We start from the raw sequence: 24543 nt of genomic DNA on the forward strand, positions 1-24543 counted from the left end.
AATTATATGCATGTCTATCTCTCTATATTACATGCATATAACAAAGTACATGTATGTGATCACATACTTTCAGTATTTATAACTTTACAAATTAAATCGATGTCACTAGTTTGTTTTTATCAAAGCATCGCGTCGCGTATTCTTACGTCATCTGAATATCGAATAATGGCTGACTGGAATTAAAGTTGCGTATACAGTTTACAAAAACATTAAGCTTGATATTATAGCATCTAAGAATTTAAACCTGTAGTTTATAAAAACAGACAAAGAAAAAAAAGAAAACTCTCTCACCCCATGCACATATGACAAGAGCAAAGTATGGGGCGGCATCATTATCAAACGATTGCTTAACACGAACCATAGCCTCCGTCACTCTGCAAACATATATTGGATACCTGCAGTTAAAACTATTCGTAATTTCAAGGTTTCATCTCAATTAACAACATGTCCAGATGATAAAATTAAGTGATAGTAATAAAATAATAAAGAACGTTTTTACGTAACATTATTTTATCACATTATCCGTGAAATAAAAAGCGGATAATCCGAAACAGACTATATTAAGTCGATTGCAAATGCCAAAGCTTGATTGAATTATTACATAGGACAGTTACGACGATATCGGATATTATTGTCTGTTTAACAACACTGTTTTCGACCGTAATAATTTAATAAAATGAACATTGTCAGCTATATAAAAGACATACATGTTGCTGTATATAGTAACAGGACATCATAATTAATTCTAACATAGGTTTTCATTCTAGGGTTTCTCATGAATCGTACATACTATTTAAATACAAATCATTAAAAAGAAATTGATTGGTATAATTTTGATGAGCACTTCAGTATGGTATTCTGTTTATTCTACATATCTGCTTTGTATACAAAAATATTTCTATATAGTGTGTGTATTAAAACAGGAAATTAACCAAGGTAATTCTCCACACTATTGGTTAATCCAATTTTATTGTATATTTAAGCAAATTGTCATCCGTGAATGAAGGAGTGATCAAATGATAGTTAATTAGTTTGATTATAAAAACATGACAAGTAGTCCAATGGTTTCCAGCTAGTGAGACAGACATTGAATACTTTTTTCTTTTTTGCCTACATATAGCAATAATGGAAAATATGCAACCTAAAACCAATATAAAATAGCAATTATTTTTATATGGATGAAAGTATGTAAACAATTAGCATAATAATAACAAAAAAACTGTACCCCATAGCTCAAATTATAGTTTTGTGCCCTTTATATGCGTTACTATTTGTGTTGCATCACATCAAGCAAGCAAGGGAGTCTTAAATAACTGATTAACATCACACAGCATAACCCTACAATAATAATGTTATCAACTACAACACTTTCATTTTAAGTGCTTAAAAAACCCTGGGGAAATTGTCATTCAAAATGTCTTGTTCGATGATTACGAATGTATATGATGTTGTTTGAAATAAAAACAAATATAAATGTAATTTAAAATTTTGTACAATCCCCCCCCCCCAAAAAAACAACAAACCCCCCCCCCAAAAAAAAAAAAAACCCCACAAGAACAAACAAACAAACAAACAAAAACCACCCACAAAAAAAAAACAACAAAAAAACAAAAAAACAAAACAAAACAAACATTATGGTAGTAAGATATGTGATATTTCTTGCATACAAAGACAAACCGATATCCTGTCATCGACATTTCCATCACTAGATAACAACTTAAAATACTCACTCTTCTGTAAATGTAGCATTCTCCGGAAGATTGAAAGTGGAATTCAGCGACACTTCAATGCTGACAAAAATAAGATTTCACAAAAGACTTCAAGTATTTTCCAATTCAGTCAAGTTGAACCAAATAATAATGTGCACAGCTAAGAGGTCAATACGAAACTCTTCATGTTATATTTGGGGAGGATATATATATATGCATATAGACACACACACTTTCATAAGTCAAACAAAATACTCGCAGTTAGTTCTTATAATTAAAGTTAATTGTACAATTTAACAAAAACAAATGCATACGCCATACGTTTGTCATATGGTCATATATCTAGTCTAGAAGAGAGGTGGCAGTAGAAAGGAATCATGGAAATTAATATACCTAGAGGTCTTCTTCAGTTTGACCAAGAAGGTATTTTTATTTAAGCTAAAACGAATAAATTCTACAAACATCACTGTTACTTAGCCATACTGTAGAATGGTAACATAATATGTATATTGTATCTTTAATGTGATGATTGAACCAAACACCAATAATAAACTGCAAAAAAACTCTTCTCCCCTGATTAAATTACAGTAAATGATAAGCCTAATTTTGTCAATATATTGTGATTTTCAATGGTCTTGTCCAGTCAGATAAGCTGTTATAAAACTGTAGTTCTGCTAAACCAAACCAACTTGTTCTGGAAAAGCTGACAAGTCTTAACATAGAGCCCTGGACATCTCGTCTCTTTGAAGAAAAAAAACCCGAAACCCATCCAAAAACTTCAAACACTCACACACCTTTTTACAAGTCCATAAATGAAGATGATGAGACCGAATATTATCGGTATCCACAGAGACGTTATCAGTTCGCCAGACCAAGCAAAATACAGAGCTATCTTTTCACCAAAGTAGTTTCGCACTTTCCACAGAGGCTGAAACTTAAGAACCTTCGTCCAAGTATCATCCAGTTCAGAGAGTGGATCAAAGGTTAGTAGTTCATTTCCCTTTGTCTCGATTTCCTTGGCATTCTGTTCTATGTCAGTTTCGGTTTTACTGTTGTACTTGTTCCCATCCATACATGTATCCTTCTCCTGGCATAATTTGGAGTCCTCGTGTAAAATGAAGGCGTCAGTGTAGATTTTTTCCATTAGCAGGTACTGAAGACCTACCAGATAATAAACATATTACATTATTAAGAATGTAATTATTTGTAAGAATAAAATGTACTCGTAAAGGTAAATTAATTTCTAGAGCAACATTTAATTTACCATTGTCAGTACATTTGGAAAAAAGTATTCATGAAATCAATCACTATTTTGCTACGGTAAATGCCCATTCGAATCTGCATTGTGTATAGATTGGGCCCCGATCATGTATTACGGTTTTGGGGTTCATATTTACCATAGTTCTGCAATTATACATCTTATAAAATATTTATAGTACTAATTAACCATTCTTCTTGAGTATTTTCAGATGGGTTTTTGTCTACGGTTTTTTCAGAGGTTTTTCTCTTCATTTAAAAAAATAAATAATAATAATGACTATATAAATGATAACTGAATATCCAAATAAAAATGTATTTTAGTAATGAATATTCAGAGTAGGTCAGTACCCTGTATACACCTAACAAACCTTTACCTCTCCGTTTCCTACCTTGAACGCCTTGCTTGGCGTTGTTTGTACATTTCTTCCACGGTTCCTTCTGCTCGTCATATTTTTTTATCTTTTGATTATCAATATTTATTAAAATGTGGTGTGTCTGTAGGTAAGAAACGAAAATAATGATATTTCACAACCTTTCAGGCTCCGAAAATGTGTATATCACTTGTTGAATCTATCTATTAAGTTAATCTTCAATCATGAGAGATTGCAACAATTTCAAGAATTTTTAATGATTTTAATACACTTTTTCCAGATCCATATAAAGTAAAATTAGTTTTGTCAGAATACTAAAATATGTTTGTTAATATTTATGCTGTTAATATCATTATTTCGTTTAACTGCAAGAGACTGTATATATACAGGTACACGTATGGTAAATAAATATGGTCAATGAAGATCGCCTTGTCTCCGCTCATGATTAAAGAATTCTGAGAGATAACCAAAATGTATATGTGTACTACAGCTGTCTTTAAAAAAGAGGTTTACCTTTTTCCGAAATGAACATCCAAAAATTTAAGGTTTCTGGTGTGTTATCAATAAAATCTCACTCAACAGTGACGAATGCCTTTCAAACTCAAGTGTTAAAAACCAACCAGAAATTTTAGTTAGTTTACAAAAGTCCATAATATATAACATCCTAGTAACTTTGCATACAAATCGACCCTTTAGAAATCAGGTTTGTGATCTGCTTATTAAATATATATTGGGAAGGACCTTTTTCATCCTGCAGGCAATAGTGCCCAGTTTACATTTGTTTTAAGATGCAAACATAAAAAATAGTATTATAATAATTATCTAATTAATACTTACAAGAAATGACCTTCGTGCTGGGCTGAAGAAGGTGGCTGGATCGTCACAATTTTTAAACAAGGCAATTTGATCAACAAACAATCGAGTACTGACCAAATCGACTAAAACGAAAGACGGGTGTTTTTAGTTATATGAAATGTAATCTCAAACTGTACATTGAGCAGTCAGAAGTTGTCCTCGAGTAAAATGAATATTACATATTTGAGACTAAAGTCTTATAGATCTGAATAACAAAACCATATTGTTATCAAAATCGTACCTACACAATGTAAAGTCGAAAAGATATTTTAGTAAAATTGATTGCTTCCATGATCCACTGTCAGGTGTTCGTCCTTAGGAGGACCGCCACTCCCCTAGTACATGTCCAGAACTCATAGCAAGGGATATCCGACGCCATATAATCGTAAATAAAATGTGTTCAGTGCGTAATTAAATAACACATTTCCTGTAAGGGATACTAAAAACTAGTCTGCGTCAACCTCTCAAAGATTTTGGCAACTGTCACTAGGATATATTTTCCAGTCTTAAAAACACAATTTGTTAGCATCTGAAAAACAGAATAGCAATGTCTTAGATGACGATTTTTATTCGTTTTAAAGGCTTTTCGTTCTGTTACATAATTATATAAGACAAAAGGTAAATGGTATGATTGAGTGATGGGTTGGGGGTAGAACCCTCCTCCAATTCTTATGGGCATAAAAGATTTCTAACAGTCTTTCTGTCCCGAGTCAGGTCCCTGGTCATAAAAAAGACCAAACCTCTTGTGGGATAGGGACACGTTAATAGTTTACTCTAACGCCATTCACTTTATTGTTTCTAAATATACCTTCAGTGTCGGTTACGAAGCGATTTTGGATCATTCTTGAAATTCCCTTGTCTACTGGCTTGATTTGACACTGCAGAACAAATATTAAAAGTAAGAAAGTAATCATGAACAAAAGTCAGTATTTATTGAGAACGTTCTGAGTGTGGTACCACTGTTAAAGCTACTGGCCTTAGTGAAATAAAGACATTATCTATAAATATTATCACGAAGTGCTCATTGAATTTGTGATGATTTACTTACCAACTGCTCTGTCCTGGATATTTTGTAGACTTTTGTAATCGACCTCAAAGAATCATTAGTAGACTGTATACACCACGTGCGTATACAAATTTTACATTGTACTTTTGGTATATTTTCCATTAAAATAGCCTTTCTTCTTCTATTTTCTACTAGTAAATTCAATTATTTGGTTGTAAATTTTTTTTTTAGAACATGGTTAAAGGTAAACTTTACATTTCAAAACAAACGTTAATAAAAACTTTTGCGAAAACCCCCACTTTATGTCGCTCATATATATATATATATATATAGTCATTAAGCATTTAAAATTAAAATACATTGTACTTACATCTTTAATAGGCATTTTAAGTTGTATTCTCTGTGCTTCAGTACATAGCCGTTTGAAAGGACAGTGGAGCTTGACATAAACCAGTTGTTCAATAGTGTCATGCTGGATGGAAAAACCTTCTTTCCTTAATAGTTCCTCAAATCTGTTCCTGTACTTTTCATGGCTCGACGGCTTTTTGGTTTGGACATCTTTGGACTTTGGGAACACGAGGACATAATCTATTCTTTTATTCTGTTCGTTATTCCCCTTAAACTTCATTTCATCTTCAATATTTATATGTTCTTTATGCGTCATTTTGATATTTGTTGATGTGCTCCAACAAATTGTGTCTGGAAACAAAAATCAAATTTGGAATGTATTGTATGTTTTTGTTTTTGCTTCTTTTTTCTTTGGGGTGTGTGTGTAGATTGTTGGTTGTTGGGTGTTTTTTTGTTTTGTTTTGGTGGTTTGTTTTTCTTCTGGGTTTTAGTTTTTTTGTTGTTGTTGTTGTTTTTTTTTGTTGTTGTTTTTTTGTTGTTGTTTTCTTTTGGGGGGGGATTTGTTTGTTTGGGTTTGTAGGGTTTTGTTGTATCGTTTCGGGTTTGGGTTTTGTTGTATCGTTACTCTGTACAAGGCTGTGTCGATAGGATGTTTTAGGCTGTGTGCTTGCTTTCATGACCACTATCAAGTGCTTATCCCTAGGAGGACCACCACTACCGTAGGAGATCTGTAATAGTGTGTTTCATCCCTCCAGCACCGTCTGTGGAGGACTGCCACTCTCAGACTAGCTTAGAAAACCTAAACTTGCACGAGGTAGAGCTCAATATAATATATACATCAGTGATGGCATGGTAAAAACAGTGATGATATCAGGTGTTAGCGAAAGGTCAGCATATCCTGTCTCACCGGTGGCACCTGTCTGAGTTCCATATTATCTCTTCGCTGATATATTATAGGCTATTTTATCAAACAATGTTTGCCTTATAAGGTTCTGTAAAATTACAATTAGAGGTTCAGTGTATGTAAGCATATTGAAATTGTTAAATCATTTTGAACGTGAAAAAAGCGGCATGAGTGCAATGTTTGTCAATGACTAGGGTAATAAAATGTGTTAAATTCATACGAACACTTTATCCAAATGATACTCAAATGACACAAAATCAAATGACCCAAGCTGCCATCTATGTGAGTTCTATAGCTCTCGCCTTGGGTGCGATCGATACATGTTTCGCAGGATCTGTCGTGCTTGTGCCCCAATGCACCAAAGCCATTGTACTGTTCTGCCTATGGGAAAGTGAATATAAACGATCTCTAGCTGGTTTTGCAGGAATACCGTGTGGTGGCAGAAGGATTCATCTCATCTTCTCCTCTCTCTCTCTCTCTCTCTCTCTCTCTCTCTCTCTCTCTCTCTCTCTCTCGATCGACCAAAGTCTATTTGTTCAAAGCATAGTTAAATTAACCCCGAGTTAGTGTCTAATATTTTATTTTTAATTATTCTGCACATCAATTTTTACTGACTCACTTTCGTGTCTCCAAGCTTTACGAAACATGAAGCTGGCTCATCCCTTAATTGGGATGGTGATACGACAGTGTGTCGTTTTATCCATTGCCAATAAAGATGTATATTGTTGGTTGCTCAGCCATGTTGGTATCAGGGGTAATGAAAAGGCAGTTTTGACTGTCAAGTCTGCTTTAGATTTGCCTCATGCCGGGGTTGGTGTGCCTTATACTGATTTTAAATATAGTATAAACTAATTTATCTTTTCGACTTGGCAAAATGATTGGGACGGTGCTTTTGCGAACAAGTTTCAAGCTATCAAGCCAGTCTTGGGAGAGTGGCAGACCTCTTATAGACAGTGCAGGAAGGATGAAATAGTCTTGTGTCGTGCTCGCATCGGTCATACATACTTGACACATTAAGTTATCTTTAAGAAGGATCCTCCATTAGTGTGACCATTGCCAGTGTATTCTGACGGTACGGCACATTTTGGTGAAGTGTACTCATCTCAAAGAAACTAGGAAAGATCTATTTGAACAAGGAAATGTGATGGAATCATTTAGATTCCATCCGGAACTTTTATTATATTTTTATTCTAAATTTTAATTGCATCTATTTGTGAAATTCGTATTTTTCGCAGTTCTTTACACTGCATTTTGATTTAACTGTTGATTTTTTTATATTGATGTTGATTATCACTTACGTTTTGCATTTACCAGTTTGACACCAAATAGCCGATGTATTTCTAGATTTCTTTTTTCATATACTTATTTTACACTGTGATTTTATATCATTTTTATTTTTTATATAAACAAGCATTCTGGGAGTACTGCTAAAGTAATACATGGCTCTTACCGGGCCACAACACATTTTCATATCTCCTAAGTTCAAGGGTCATAACATAGGGTGATAAAACTATCACTAATTTCAGTTCAGCATTTCGAGGCATTGTTGAAAAAAAAAAAAAAAAAAAAACATCCGGCAAATATGTGGGACCAGTAGGGGACTAATAATTGTAGACACATATTTACCTTTGTTTGACACCCAATGTCATGTGTGGGCTTTTTTTTTTTTGGGGGGGGGGGGGGGGGGGGGGTTACGCTGGGGTGTCGTTACACATTTATTTATTCATTCAAACCAGTCATGGCAGTCTTCATACAAAGAAGAAAATACCCCCTATATAGCCAAAACACCTTGTACAGATACCATTTTGAACGCTCTAATGGTTTTGTTGTCTAATGGGTTAAGAATGACGTAAAAACACCCAAGAGCCTCCTAAGTATACTTCGTGGCGTGTTTATAACATATGCTATGACATGTTTTTAAAAAGCCAGCATAATGTAATACAGTGTGTATCATTTATGGGTGTATTATAACCTCACAGAAGAATATAATGGTAAGCAATGTGGGAACGCTACATTACCAGTCCAGCTTTGTACACATATGCCCTACTAGCATCAAAACCGGCTGTTATGTTCACTAAATACGAGTTCCAATTCACTTCAAACAATCCAGCACAAAAACAAATGAGGTCTAAACAAGTCATTTTATTAATAAATACAGTAAACACAACTAAAATAGATTTATAAAAATGCATATAGTATAATATCAGTGTAGACAATCTATAAACCCGACAAATAGTAACAGAACAATAGAACAATACTTAAACGTAATGTATGATAGCTGCCAATAAACATATACATGGCTGGGTTTTTAAAAAACAAACCTGTGCTTTGGAAAATCTAATTACATGTATACAAGGAATATGTCATCTAATTTATATTATAAAAGATATCACACAAATGAATATCATATTCATTATGTGAGAAATAAGACATTTTGTTAAAACAATGTGTAGGAATGTTTGTCAATGACATTATGCCTATTTCTCAATTTTAGGTACTCAAGTACAAATTGAGTTAATGCATTGAGCATACAAGTCCAATGAAGGACCGTCCAAATATGGTATGATAAAGATTTTAATAAACTATACTGACACACAATGAAAACGCAAAACAGATATTTTTCAATATTTTGTTGTGATTAATGAAAAATATATTTATTGGACTTAAAATAACAATTGACGAGAGGAAGCCATTGATTGGTACATTTGTCTGGGTTTTAATCCTGGTTTTGTTCTCGTTACACATACAATAGCAGAAACACACAAAATAGTGTGAAATGCGTTCACTACATGCTCAATCATGCTGCATGCAATGCACGTGAAATGCCAGTATGTGGACACATAAAAGTCACGTAACGGTGTCATATTCCTCATCACATTAAGAATACCAGACTCCGAGAAGAACAAAGGGAGCAAGCGTTGGGCATGGTTCAAGGGACTTCGCAAAGCCAAGTTGCTAGGACCTTCAGAGTCCATCCATCAACTATTGGACGACTTGTTGAACGTCATCAACAGACCGGGAGTGTCCGTGATCGACCTCAACCTGGTCAACATCCCGTTACTACCCCACGCCAAGATCGGCAGATTCGACGACACCACCTCCGTGACCGGTTAAGAACTGCGACGACGACAACAAGCAACATGATAGGATGTCATGGAAGGCCTATCCATCCGATGACGGTCATCCGTCGACTCAGAATGGCTGGACTCAGATGCAGATGCCCGTACAATGGTAACATCATGGCACCGCGACATTGTGCTGCAAGACTACAGTTTGCTCTCCAGAATGGTAATCATCCACCAGCCTTTTACCGGAGCATTGTTTTCTTAGATAAATCCCGTTTCTCCGTCTCCTTTGCCGATGGAAGACACTCCATGAACGGTATGCTGACGGATGTGTGAGGGAACGTGATAGGTTTGGCGGCGGTTGTCTGATGGCATGGGGGGCAATCAACTGTGAATTCAGGAGTGATCTCAACATTGTCCACGATGCCCTTATAGCCCAGCGTTATGTTGACGTTATTCTAAGACCAGTTCTCCAGCCACTTTTGCTCCGTCACCGAAGACCACGAGGTCCCCTTCTGTTTCAACAGACAATGCGCATCCACATACTGCAAGAATTACCCAAGCATTCCTGCAACAAGTCAGTATCACCATTATGAACTGGCCCGCCGTTTCACCGGATTTGAACCCAATGGAACACATGTTGATGTTAGGACGTCGTATACGTCACCGCCAACCACCACCGCGTAACGTCGCTGAGCTTGCACAGGCGTTGCAGGAGGAGTGGAGGAACATTCCTGTGGCTTATTTGAGATGTTTGTGCCAATCCTTTTCCCCATCGTCTTTACGCATGATTACGGGCCAATGGTGGACACACCAGATACTGACCTTGATATGGGAGGGTTGAACTTTTCAATTACAAATGCAACTCGATTACTGAAGATAACTGGCCATGTTTCCATGTGAATGTATCTCATGAATACCAGTCATTAATGTCATGTTACATTATCCATCAATTCATTAATAATGTGTCGTTATTTGCAATGAAAAGTTGTTTTTGTGTTTTCATTGTGTTTCAGTATAGGATTTACTAAGGTTTCAAATGGATAAACAATTCTCTTATGATTCAAATTACTTCACAGTGTGAAACACATAAACATTATGTGATTATATGCAGTACCCGTAAGTTAAAACCTGCTAAAATATGTATCACAATACAAATATTTACTGAACATGCAAATATTAATATAATGTAAATATTTTTGGTTAGGTTTTTGTGTTGCATTTCGTTCACTGTGAAACTATTATTTATTAGAGTAACTCTCAATTTTATTTTTATATAACTAATTGTGTTTGAAAATTCAGCTCTATAAATCTGCAATTGTTCTTAAAAGATAACACATTTTACAAGAACTGTTTCAAAATTATTTTGTTTTACTGTGACCATCCAGAGTTTGTAGCCATTTTAAAAGGTTTTTGGCAAATAAATATTTTAAAATTACAATTTACTTACATTTTCTTGTTTAAAATATATCTTTATAGCCAATGGATGTGTCGACATTGTCGTGTTTTGAAGTATCTCAATAAGGATTTTTGTCTAAAATAATTTTGGTACAACTTCTGTTGCAAATGTTTTGTTCAGAGATTATTAACGTATCTAATCATGTTTCTACAAAATAGTGTAATTTAAAAGTGTACCATTACAAAATATGGCCCTGAAATAAAATTGCGATAAGACAGGCCATTATATTTGGACTTATATTGTGTAAGAAGCCAAAACTTTGTCATCAACCTGCAGGTCGCTACTAAACCAAATAACTTCCAGCTGGGGCAATATTCGAGATGAACCAAACATTTGATAGAGAAGTTAACAGCACAAGTACTGTGATTGGTGATAAATGTGTGTTGGTAAAATAAATTAGTTTCATCTGGGCAAAAAATGTATGCAATTGTATTTCATCTAGTACTACTGTGTCAAGTAGTCTTGTGCTAGTAACATGTATGTAATATCTGTAAAAAAAAAGTACTCAACTTTTATGTGAAATGGGTAGTTATAGACGCTTCTCATTATTTCTGAAATGAGCAGCCTGACCCCCTATTTTTTCTGATTCACTTTAAGGGTGAGATATGGTAGTATTTATATCTCTGGTGTTTGTCGATTAATATGCTGCATCTAGGAGTTTTAATTAGCCACATATATTACTGTCATCTATGGGATTTGATTTGGTGATAAATACACCCTGCATGCTACTCTTTTTTTTGACGGCCCTACATGTGTATGTATAAAATGTCAATGTCACATCTAGTTAATCTCATTCACTTATCTCAATCTTTGCTGCTCCGATCAACAATTCAGTCATTATTGTTAATTTTAAAACCTCTTTATAATGCAAGCTTTGCATCAAAATCTAAACTGTACACTGATGAAGTCTCTGTGACATCACTTAAGTTTACGTGTGACATAGATCATTTGCTGACCCAATTCGTTGAAAAATAACGTGTAGTAGGTCCTGACATCTGCTTACTTCTGTGTTGCGGCTTGTTTGCAGTTGCATGGGCGTACATGGGGGGGTTCGATGGGTTCGACTGAAACCCCCCTGAAATTGCTTTTTTTATAATTTAATATATCTGACATTGATATCTGACATTATTATATTTACTCAACATAGAAATATATGCCCAATATCTCTGTAATCTATTTTGGAACCCCCCTTTTCAAAATCCTATGTACGCCCATGAGTTGGTTTGTAATAAATAAAATACTAAACTAGTTTGTCTGTCATACCATTTTTATGAAACTTGTCGCTAGTCAAATACCACACTTTTTCACTAGTTTCATAAAAATAGTATGACAGGTAAGGTCATTTAGTACCTCTATATATATTATATATGTCAAGTAATCGTAATCCAGAGAGAGATACAATCTCTCTCAATGTACAGTACAAATGGTAAAAACTCACTCATCGGATTGCCAGTCGTACTTCGGCTGGTACATCTGGAGTCATATCGGCCAGGATGAACTTAAGTACAAACACAATATGCTGGAAACAGAAGACAAAAAGTTTTATTAATTATATACATGTATTCTTTGCTTTTGGATTTACTGACATTAAACAAATATATATGTAACAGTGAGTGAAATGTGAGGTCCATGTAAATACTATAATGTACACCTTTCACTAATGTGTTTTATTCTGTACATAATTGTTTATTTTACCTTTAATTAATGTTTTATTCGGTTATTAGGTTTTCCCATATAGAATATATATACTCTACGGGCAACGCCCAAGTGATGTTTCCCGCCAAGGATTGGGGCGAATTGTCCGTGCGGGTATTTAGACCAATCGCTATAGTTTATTGTGTAGTGGTCACTGTTTTATGATCACGTGACGGACACTACTGTAATGATTATTTGGTTCGAAACGTTCTTTTGACTGCTCCGTTCTATTACTTTATTTCTTCTTCATATCCGGTATCATTTACACTGCACACATAAGGTATGACTAACAAGCATGTTTTAATGTTATTATTATATAAAATAGTATTTATAACTAGTACGTAGTTTGATATATTAACGAGTTTGATTAAAAGCTGGTAAACATGTTATAATAAAATAATGATGAAGTTGTTTAATAGTAAGCTTAGTAATTAATATAAAACCAACTAAAATTATATAATGTTTCCAGGGGTTCAAACATCTCATCGCCCGACGCCCGTGCCAAGTGGAATTTTCATGCCGGGCAAGTAATTATGTTAACTGCATATGCCCGATGACAAGTGACTATATAATTAACACCTAAAACTTTTTTGTTTGTTTTGTTTTGTTACAAATCTCGGTAAAACCTTTGGAAAGAGTTCCGATCGTTTGAGCATTTACATAGCTCTAAGGAGAACTAACTCTAAATGCTGGAACAATCGGAACTCTTGCCAATGCGATAACACCAAAACAATGTGTTGTAAAGTTCAATAACAACTTTAGAGTTATTCCCCTTTTACTATCGACTAAGATCGGTAATTTCCGCCACTGAACGTTTGACTGAATTCGTACAAGTAATCAGTTCGATGATCTTCAAACTTGGAAATAGCGTCCAATACGCTTTACAGCTTATGTATAGGGGAATGTCCTCGTAACTCTCCATTCCTGAAAAATAATGGAGACGAGTCCATTATTTTTCAGGAATGGAGAATTACAAGGATATTCCCCTACTTAAAATACACAACTGAGTAATAATTTTATGTGAATATATATGTTAGTATGGAAATTAACACTAATGATTTTAGTGGGTTAATTAAGTAGGGTTTCATCTCTCCATTACTGAAAAATAATGGAGCGTTGAGACAATACTGTGACTTCGCAGGTGTATTTTAAATAAAAATAAAATATACATACCTTGTGAATGCAATCAAAATGTTTAATCCTTACAAAAATTGTCATATTCAAATTATATTAGACGTTAACGCGGTGGACTCTGGAATCTACTCTTTGCAAATGAACGGGGGTGTAAAGCACGTTTATAATTTCTGAATTCACTTGAACAAAGCATAAATATTATGAACTGTGTTCTTATAAACGTTGCAAGATATTTTAGTTTAGATATCAAAAACCTTGTAGCAAAAACATACTTAATGTTTTTCAGTACTTTGCAAATGTAAATCTACGTCCATGTAAAATGAACGGGTAAGGTGAAGTTAGATTTAATTAGCACGACGTCAAAATCGTGACAAGTTAGATTTCATTAGCCCTACGCCATAATCATGATGGTGCGATTCTCTCTAAGCATACATAAATATATTGATTTTTTCTGCTTTATTAATAGTTTTTAACAAATAAATTATGCTCAATAAATTAAAAATACAAGGCTGCAATCGATGTACCCCGTCCCCTTCTGTTGTTTACCAAACATGCAGTTTTTAAAAACATAAACAGAGCTCATATTTACTTTGAGCCCAGCCACGGCTGTTTGCGAGACTTTTCTTGGCTATAAACAGGGTAAAAACATCCCAGAGAAGTGTTTTGGGGCAGAGAATGTTAAATAATATACTCACAATAATGACACGTGGGCCAAAATCCATAAACATTTTTCAACCAATGCCAGCCATAAAAGAATGGCTCACAAGTGGAAAGGGTTCTCGCCACATCCACGGCCACTAATACATACATCGACACAATAATTATGTTGAGATGAACAAGTGGACACTACCAAACAAATAAAGTTTAAATCAACAAATGGACACTATTTAAAAAATAAAGTTTAAATCAACAAATAGAGAAGACAGTGGATACTATTGGACAGACATATACATTTAGTACTTCCTGAGTAAGTGTTGTAACCTATTGGCAAAATTCTTTATTTGTGCAATCAAACCAATTACTTTCAATATTATTACATTATTAAGCACTGTATTAAATTAAATAAGAGTAACACAATTGGTTACCTTAAGAAGTATGGGCAAGTGGAAAAATATATGGGGCAAGTGAATATCTGATTGGCACTTGCCCTGTGGCAAGTAATTTTTTTGAAATTTTTTGAACCCCTGAGTTTCTATATATATAATAAAACTCATATTTTAAAGTAATATATATGAATAAGGAATGAATGAATGAATGAATGTTTAACGACACCCCAAATACATCGGCTGTTGGGTGTCAAACTATGGTAAAAGCAAAACAAATTTGATAATCAACATCAATATAAAAATTCAACAGGTAAATAAAAACACAGTGTAAAGGACTGTGTAAAAATACAAATATCACAGATAGATATAATTAAAATTTAGAATAAAACTCAGTATCACGTAAAAATTGCAACAAAAGTTCTGTATGGAATCGAAAGGATTCCATCACAGTTCATGGTCCAAATATATCTTTTAGTTAATTGTGTATAAAAATGTATAGTTAACGTCTAAGGTTATCATGGCAGCCATATTGGAATAATTGTATTTACATGATAACTTATGTCATTTTATTTGTTTCTAGGCTGGAACTATATAACATCTAAATGTTCCAATCACTGACCATTTTGCCCATAGCAAAGGTGTGTAGAATAATGTAATGTAATGCATTTATTTGGATTGTGTGTGGTATTTGTCATATAATGCACCTGCTTTGTATGCTACACGTACGTTTCATGAGCACCTGGCCAGTGCAATTGAATCGTATGTGTGTTGTATAAAAGATTATTGGATTGTTTGTGGTGTATTCCATCACTGGAGATTTATATATTGGATTATATTAATAAGTATTAATATACTGGTGTAGTAGATGCGTATTTCCATATATGATAGATGGGTTAATTACTTAATATAAATATATAACAGATGCCCTTTCCAATTAAGCGTTACGCATTTTATTTACGTTTATTCATTTAGTATTTTATTTTGGTAGCGAGTACATTAAGGGAAGTTAAGTTGGTATATTACCCAGGTGTTGAATAAAGGCAGATCATGCTATATATGTTATTTATATGCCTTGATATAATTCAATCATCTTTGAATTATGAATGATGTATATGATTGAATGTTGATTGAGTTTTATGTGTGTATTTTAACTATTTAAGCCTGTGATATTTATTATTGTTTATTGTCTTTACAGGGTCGTTTTGTTTTGTTTCCCTTGTATGAATAAACTGTGAACCCTTCCGGTGACTCGTCTGTCGTCATTCAGAGTACCGTTATATATATGATAGATTAAATTAAAATAAACAAAAAACAAAAAAGCTAAAAAAACCATTCAGATAACTGATAAAGGAAATCCTAAATAACAAATGTAAGATAACGATAAACTTAAAAATCTTTTCATATGGCAAATGATTCATGCTTATAAAACAATTTAGAGTTTAGACTCAGGCCAAACATTAACCCTACAGAGTTTAAACTAAATAAAAGTCTAGAAATGCAGATATATAACCAACATGTGACATCTTTAAAATATACAGGAGCCAATAATCAAGAGGAAATGTGATCATGTATGAACTGTAAGAAAACTTTATCCTAACCAAATTGTGAAAGAGGTCACATTGATTGATTGAAACATAAACAAATGCGGGTGGGACATAGCCCAGTGGGAACGCTCGCTTGATGCACGGTCGGTCTAGGATCGACCCCCATCGGTGGGCCTAATGGGCTATTTCTTGTTCTAGCCAGTGCACCACGAATGGTATATCAAAGGCCGTGGTATGTGCTATCTTGTCTGTGGTTTGGTGCATATAAAAGATTCCTTGCTACTAATGGAAAACTGTAGAGGGTTTCATGACTGTGTCGAAATGACCATATGTTTGACATCCAATAGCCGATGATTAATGAATCAATGTGCTCTAGTGGTGTCGTTAAACAAAACAAACTTCTTAAAAATAAATAGATTGGGCACACGTTTTCCTACTTAGTATAGGCCCTCTCCATAATACAAACAATATTGGTGACAATATAAATTTCAAATATTTGTAATCATAAATGAGAATCTAGTGGAATATTCTTGAATGGAGAGAGAGAGAGAGAGAGAGAGAGAGAGAGAGAGAGAGAGAGAGAGAGAGAGAGAGAGAGAGAGAGAGAGAGAGAGAGGGGGAATGTTGGAGTGGGTTAGGTACATTTTGCCTTTGAAGGTTTAAACTGTAACTGCTAAAATCACTTATTTTTTCAAAGTGGATGCAATACGTTATTTGTTAAAACTATATTCCTCATGGGTTTGCATGTAATCCCATCACAACCCCATCTACCCATGGGGATTGATTTTAAGTATTTGAACCCAATTACAAATTGCAGTTAGAATTAATGATCACTAACAATACATATTTATATGAAGTGTATGTGAAAAACAGTAAAGTATAAAACAAAACATCTGATGTACAGAGTTGCATCTAGGATCTTAAAAAAAGGGACACATACTGTCCACCACCTTGTCAAAAAAGGGGCCCCCAAGACCCAAAGGAGGGCTACATTAAAAAATTTTTAAAAATATACGTAAATTTGCTCATTATACTATTTATAGACATGTACAGTAATAGTAACTAAATAAGACTTCTTAGAACTAGTGAGAGAACTAAGGTTGACGACGGTCACTTTTCTCACCCTTGTTTTGGCTTCATACACAGTAAATAAAACATATCCAACGGTAATTTTTTGATATGATATATTTGACAAAAGGTACTCTTAATTTCTTTCATCTTTTGAAATTTAAAATTAATATTTTGTCCAGAATTATGAAAAATAACAAAATACCAACCTGTAAACAACGTTGTCCGCTTGTTATAGAAATTTAACAGGGGTCAAGGTTAGTACACCAGTTTTTATTTTAATATGGCGAAGCATTGTAATAATATAGCTAATTTTGAATTTGAATGACATCAGTATTCCAATGACGTCAAATATTTACGGAGTAAAAGCAGCTGTGGGTGTGATTGGTAGTAATATGTGACATTGATTATTTGTGCAAATACTATTATCCATTGACAATAAATAAATGCAAAAGTTTTTATTTGTTATACAGTTGTTATGCAGTATATACCAGAGGTTGAAACTAATGCGGGGTACCCCCAAAAATGGAACTGCAATTTTCAGCAAAAATGACGGTTGCTATTAAAAACATTAATTAAATCTCTTAAATGATACGTTACCCCCCCCCCCCCCCCCCCCCCACACACACACAAATTTTCTTCCAGGTAGATTAGATAGGTGCCACACTTTCTATTGCTGTACTTTCTGGGTGTGTTGAAACACTGTTTATATCAGTTTTATAAGTAAACATTAACATTATCGGCAATAGGAATTGATTTGGTCTATTAGAACCTATAGCATATATTCACTATATTATCATTATTTTATATTGTGTGCCATTTACTGTTATTTGACAGTCATAATTGCTTACTAGTAATTAGGTTACACTCAGGCATGGGAGTTCATGATGACCTTGACCTTGGCATTAATTTGCTGTGCACTGCTGAGAATAGAGTTTGAAAAAAAGTCTGTGCTGACAAATTGGAGATTTTGGCCCATATGTTTTACTTAAAATATTTTAAAGCTTATTTATCCAAGGTGATGGACATGTCATATAACACTAATCTTATGTAGGATAATAAGTCTAGGCAAGATGAAATAAGCTATTAGTAATAATTCATTTTTAGTTAAAAAATGGTTAATCTCTTAGATCTCCATTAACAATGTGTATTTGAATGCCATTAGCTCTGGAAAGACTACATTTAAATAACCTGATTGCTGCTGTAATTTTAACATACTGTTTAGGTTGGTGAATTATGTTTTAGGCAAATATGGGAGTTTTTACAGTTGTTTTTGTGAGTTTGGCAAAAACATTAAAATCTACAGAAGTGGGTTCTGCATGTGTAGCCATTTTGCATTCTCTTCTTTATTTGTACACAAATATAAGCTTGGTAATGATAGCTTTAGGTCAATTCATTAAATCTTGTCCATATATTCAGTGAGTTTTCTATAGTAAAGGATATTTGAAGTATATACCAAGTACAAGAGCAATTTTGACACATTTGCTGATCTACCTAGGAGTGTGTTAGTATTATCTTCCATTATTACCACACTTGTAAAGCTATATTTTCCAATATTACTATGTAAATGATTTGATACATTACAGATTGTAGGAATGCATACAATAGAAATATTATATTCAGTTAAAACAGAAAATAATTAAAGAAAAATGACTTTCGCACTCTTTTGATGCATTGAATTTGCTTTTCTTATGACAAATAAAAAATAAAAATGTAAAACCCTAATGATAACTCTAGATATGATCCATGTCTGTAAACACCAATCACTGGAGATTATTAATAAAATATCAACAGATATATTGGTAGCTGTTAGTGGATTTAATAATGCCAACTAGGCTGATGGGTTTGAAAATATTGCATTCAGTGACTTGACATCCAAGCATATTCCATACCTTTGGTGTTCTCCACACCATGATGTGTACCACATTAATTTACTTAATTTATTAAAGAAGAAAGTTCCGTGTCAAATATTTATGGAGTAAAAGCAGCTGTGGGTGTGATTGGTAGTAATATACATGTGACATTGATTATTTGTGCAAATACTATTATCCATTGACAATAAATAAATACACTTTTATTTGTTATACAGTTGTTATGCAGTATATACCAGAGGTTGAAACTAATGTGGGGTACCCCCAAGAATGGAACTGCAATTTTCAGCAAAAATGACGGTTGCTATTAAAAACATTAATTAAATCTCTTAAATGATACGTGACCCCCCATTTTCTTGCAGGAAGATTAGATATGAGGTGCCACACTTGCTATACTTCCTGGGTGTGTTGAAACGCTGTTTATATCAGTTTTATTAGTAAACGTTAACATTATCGGTAATAGGAATTGATTTGGTCTATTAGAACCTACAATAACCATACACTGGGTACATGTAGAGACCGCACCAGAAGACTGGTAGTGCCACTCACATCCGTTACACCATTGCCGAATGCAAGGTTTGAAAAGCACATGTTAGTTAACGTCTATAAAACATTTATTGTTTAACATTGGAAGAATACCAGTACTTGTAACAGGTATAAAATACATTGATAAATCTTTATAACAAATATAGAACTCATGTTACTTGCCACTTTATGTTTTATTCAGTGGCAAAGTGAAAAAGTAGCGATACCGGATTTAATTTTAATTGTTGAAAATTAGTGTTGTTGTCGTTATTGCAAGTATTTATTTTTGTGAGGTAATTATATTTAAATTATTACTCTTGCAGTACATGACAAAATTTAGATGTTTTGATTTATTGTGTAACTGTGATCGCTCGTTAACAACATTTTCCTGTTTGTGTGTTTACTACAATCCAAGATGGCGGATATTTGTTTACATTTTCAATGATTTGTTATTATGAATGCATTTATTGTGGCCCTGACACATCTATTGTTAGGGAATCACATAAAAATAATCCCTATAACCACATCTTTATAATTAACGGATGTAGGACAAAATGTCACTGGAAAAAATGTCAAGTCAAAATATCAACTATTAAAGTGGAAGGAAGGAAGGAAATGTTTTATTTAACGACACACTCAACACATTTTATTTACGGTTATATGGTGTCAGACATATGGTTAAGAATCACACAGATATTGTGAGAGGAAACCCACTGTCGCCACTTCATGGACTACTCTTTTTGATTAGCAGCAAGGGATCTTTTATATGCACCATCCCACAGACAAGACAGTACACACCACGACCTTTGTTACACCAGTTGTGGAGCACTGGCTGTAATCTATTAAAGTGGTACCAAGGTAAAAAATCTCAACTTTGACATTATACTTAATGTGTAAAACAACTATTTAAAAAATCCTAACTACATGTATTCTACGACTTTTCTTTCACCATTTAAACCACTGTTTGCACACCTTTAACAATGACAGCACTAAATGTGTATATAATTGTCTCAATAACACAGCATGGGTGATGTAATTTTGTTTTTTAATGTCACTAACTTATTGTTTTAAAATCAAAGACAGGCTAGCTAATAAGCCATACAACCAACAATGAAGCATTCTCTAATTATTTTAAATTTTGTAATTATGAAGAAACTCAATTTCCCAAAACCTAACATACATTTGTTACCTCTCTTGCTCTGTCCTTCTTTTCCTCTCTTCCCCCCACCCCCCCCCCCTCTCTCAGTCTCTTTTATCTCATTTCTCTCTTCTCTCTATCTCTCATATAACACACACACACACACGTACGTTAACATTTTGACAGAGATACAACATTAATGGTACACATTTTGTCCTCTTACATATTGACCATTGACCTGTATATCACTTTTTCCATGGCAGACTGATGCTCTTTATTCTGTACAATTGAAAGCTGTGATAATGCGGGTAACGAATGAGGAGTTACTGATTACTACATGTAGCACATGACGATGATGGTAATGTTCATTTGTAATGCACAAATGAGTTTTATTACATTCCACATGTTGTATGATATATATTATCGTCAACGTCCCTAACTGTGTTATGCTTCAAATTCCGTTCACTTTGTTTTCTCGTGCACGGTTCGCGCAATCAACATCCGGTTTGTTGTCATCGGCATGTCGTTCATTTATGAGGATATTCTTCACAGTTCAGGAACATTTTTATAAACAATAAAGTTGAGAAAAATAAGTATCTAAATACAAAACTTTACAAACCCCTAAAACCATTAATTTTACTAAGTCGTTTTTGTTTATTCCTTAAAATTACCGATATCGGGTCCACATGATTCGTAGAAATGGACTTAAAATGGAGAAAGATGAATGAACGTTTGGTGTGTGTCACATGACCTCACACGTGCCAGATCAACAAGGCCAAAAAAAATAATTTTTACGATTTTTAAGACCCCTGTTGTTAGAATTTGTTTTCAATTATTATATTCAATCTGCAAAAGGTATGCTACATTTTTGTGCCTCTATTGTAGTGAATAGTATTCATAATCCATTCATAAAAGTTGTAAATAACTGTGAGTATATAAATTGTGTTAATTTAGAATCAATTCATTAGAAACATTATATTTTACAAACTATTCGCAGGTATGAATGTAATGCCTATCAGTATTGACATCAAGTGTGAGCGATGTGTATTGATAAAATGCGGACCGGACCAGGACGCTTGATAAATTGAATTTTTCCTTAAATTTTTTTTTTAATTAAGTGTTCGGCAACTGTGCATAATTAAAGCCGCACACCCTAGTTCCATCCAGCGAAAATAAATTATAATTTGGTTAATCTACAAACCTGTAACACACTTAGATCACGTTTTTATCAAATGGAGTGAAGAAGAAGGTTTTATATCGATAAATACCATGGGAATCCCCATGTCCCAATTGCTTGAAATAATTTTGAAAGTTAGTATTTTGATGTCACCGGTAGATGTCGCTCGAAGCACAACAATGCCTACGTCACGACAAATTTCACAGACTTGGGGTGCGTTTCTTTCACCTCTCCTGGACATGTTCCAACTGTTCTGTCCTGGTTGTATCCCCTCTCCAGATATCGTAAGACTTAGCATAATTATTGGTTTTAAGGGTTTGTAACGTTTTGTATTGAGACACTTACTTGTCTGAACTTTATTGTTACTGAAAATGTTCACGAACTGTGAAGAAAAATCTCACAAATGAACAACAACAAATCGGATGTTGATTGCGCGAACCGTGCACGAGAAAACAAACCGAACCAAAATGGTAACGGTCATGTGGTATACCAACGTCTGTGACATTGAAATGGAAATATCCCCTCTAAAAATAGATTAGACCTTGTCTGCTCAACGGTTTTTTTTCAAACGTACGTCCGTTTTTAAGAAGTACGAAAAATGTATTTTGTGGTATTACAAACACCAGGATTACCAGGATTACCAAAAAACACTTCAGGTGAATGGAAATGTATATTCTAAATAATAAACGGTAAGTAAAGTGCAATTTTATTTGTGAAAAAATGGGTTTAATAGTGAAAAACAACCCCGTAACTAGGGTGTGTCCCTTTAAGAAACATATTTTTTCATGTAGTTGCCTTAAAAATGGAAAATGACGAACCGCACATGTGCAGTACGATACTTTTTGCAAACTCATGCACCTGAACGCAGTTAGAAACGTCGCACCTTTCCTGCTTAACAGAGGGCATTTCACTTTTATTTATTAGAATGGATGTTTTACGTCCACATTGTTGATTTTTTACGTTATTTGATTGCAATTTATTTTGTTTCACGTATTGTAGCTGAAAAATGTTGAATAGTATTTCCGTAAATATCGTATTCGTGTTTTTGTAGTTAGGTGAACGCAGTTTGGGACATCGATGGTATATATGCTTATTCAACAAAATGGCCGTTTTCTTATGTTGAACCCTTTTTGGGGGTGGATGGGTATTATAATGACCAATTAGTCGATTATACTGATTATATTAATGGTATTGAAGGTATTTTATTTGAAAATAATAAATATATTCCTAAAATTTTGAGTGTGCCAAACGTTTTTTTGTTTTTTTTTTTTTTTGGCAAAACGGAGTTACCTACCCCGATTACAAAATGTTTATTTTGGGGGTCAGGGCCAATTGAATTATCTTTTTTAAAATTCTTTTAAAGGTATTTCTTCAGTATAACAAACAATCAATATCATTCTTGTCATATTTAAAAGTGTCCACGGTCCCTATTGTCCGAACCAAACTGTTAACAACTACGAAAAATTACTCTCCTACCTTTAATTGCCGTTAGATTTCCTCCAAAGTTTGTCCAGACACAAATCTTGAAAAAATCATTACAGTGACACAGATTCCACATACCAGATGATACCTATGTTACCTATATCGACTTCGCTGAGAGTGCATAGGGCAAAATGCATGTAATTTTGAGTCAGCTGCCATTTTGACTTTATATGGAATATTCTTCAAGAGGGGTGAAAGGATAGGACTTAAACTAACAACGTCGATCATAACATGTTATGATATAAAAGCAAACGTGATGACGTCATATTATTTATTATTATTATTTTAATGATACCACTAGAGATCATTGATTTCATATTAATTGTGTCACATACTTTGGAGGCTTTCAACCCTCTTGAAGAGTATTCCATAAACAAGCAACATGGCAGACGGTAGAAAAATGCATATATTTTTCCCTATGCAATCTCAGCAAAGACCATATCGGCGACATCGTTGCAGAAGATCGTAGTCATAACGGCCCCAGTACTAAACGGCCTTAACAATAATTGGTCAAAACGGCCCTAAAAAAGTCAAAACGGCCAAAGTGAAAAAGTCAAAACAGCCCTTAACAAAAGTCAAAACGGCCCTTGAAAAAAGTCAAGACGGCCTTAGATATAATACTTTAAAAATGTATTTCATCTACACAAGTGCATAGGCACTTGATGACAGCATAATGTAAATATTGTCAATATACCACAATATACCCCTCAAAAAACCCTCTTAGCACGCACTAGCCTACATACAAACCCCTGAAAATATTGCACTAACACGTAGCCTATATTGTTACAAGGCTTAACAAGCGTTTTCCCTACACTGAACGCAAAAATATAAATTTGAAAACTGACTTGAAATAATTGATGTTTAATTAATTAAACATTTTAAATCT

At 34.0% G+C, this 24543-nt stretch overlaps 1 protein-coding gene across 4 annotated transcripts in view; it reads right to left on the reverse strand.

Moving 5' to 3' along the window:
* Nucleotides 1–23687, reverse strand: part of LOC121374252 (anoctamin-7-like) — a 63327-nt gene extending 39640 nt beyond the window's left edge. For 3 of the 4 annotated variants that reach the window (XR_005958214.1, XR_005958215.1, XM_041501273.1), the window contains exons 1-9: nucleotides 23652–23687; nucleotides 12416–12496; nucleotides 5572–5900; nucleotides 5004–5073; nucleotides 4178–4278; nucleotides 3359–3464; nucleotides 2504–2870; nucleotides 1731–1790; nucleotides 292–374 (exon numbers count right to left, since the gene is read on the reverse strand). Coding sequence is in view for 2 of the 4 variants with exons in the window: in XM_041501273.1 (XP_041357207.1) it covers nucleotides 292–374; nucleotides 1731–1790; nucleotides 2504–2870; nucleotides 3359–3464; nucleotides 4178–4278; nucleotides 5004–5073; nucleotides 5572–5900; nucleotides 12416–12419 (1120 nt within the window). In the remaining 2 variants the exon portion in view is untranslated. The remainder of the gene's footprint in view (nucleotides 1–291; nucleotides 375–1730; nucleotides 1791–2503; nucleotides 2871–3358; nucleotides 3465–4177; nucleotides 4279–5003; nucleotides 5074–5571; nucleotides 5901–12415; nucleotides 12497–23651) is intronic. The other variant, XM_041501275.1, reaches the window with a different exon arrangement.
* Between the last annotated feature and the right edge of the window lie 856 nt (nucleotides 23688–24543).

The sequence above is a fragment of the Gigantopelta aegis genome, chromosome 6 (genome assembly GCF_016097555.1).
Source record: "Gigantopelta aegis isolate Gae_Host chromosome 6, Gae_host_genome, whole genome shotgun sequence".
NCBI lineage: Eukaryota > Metazoa > Mollusca > Gastropoda > Neomphalida > Peltospiridae > Gigantopelta > Gigantopelta aegis.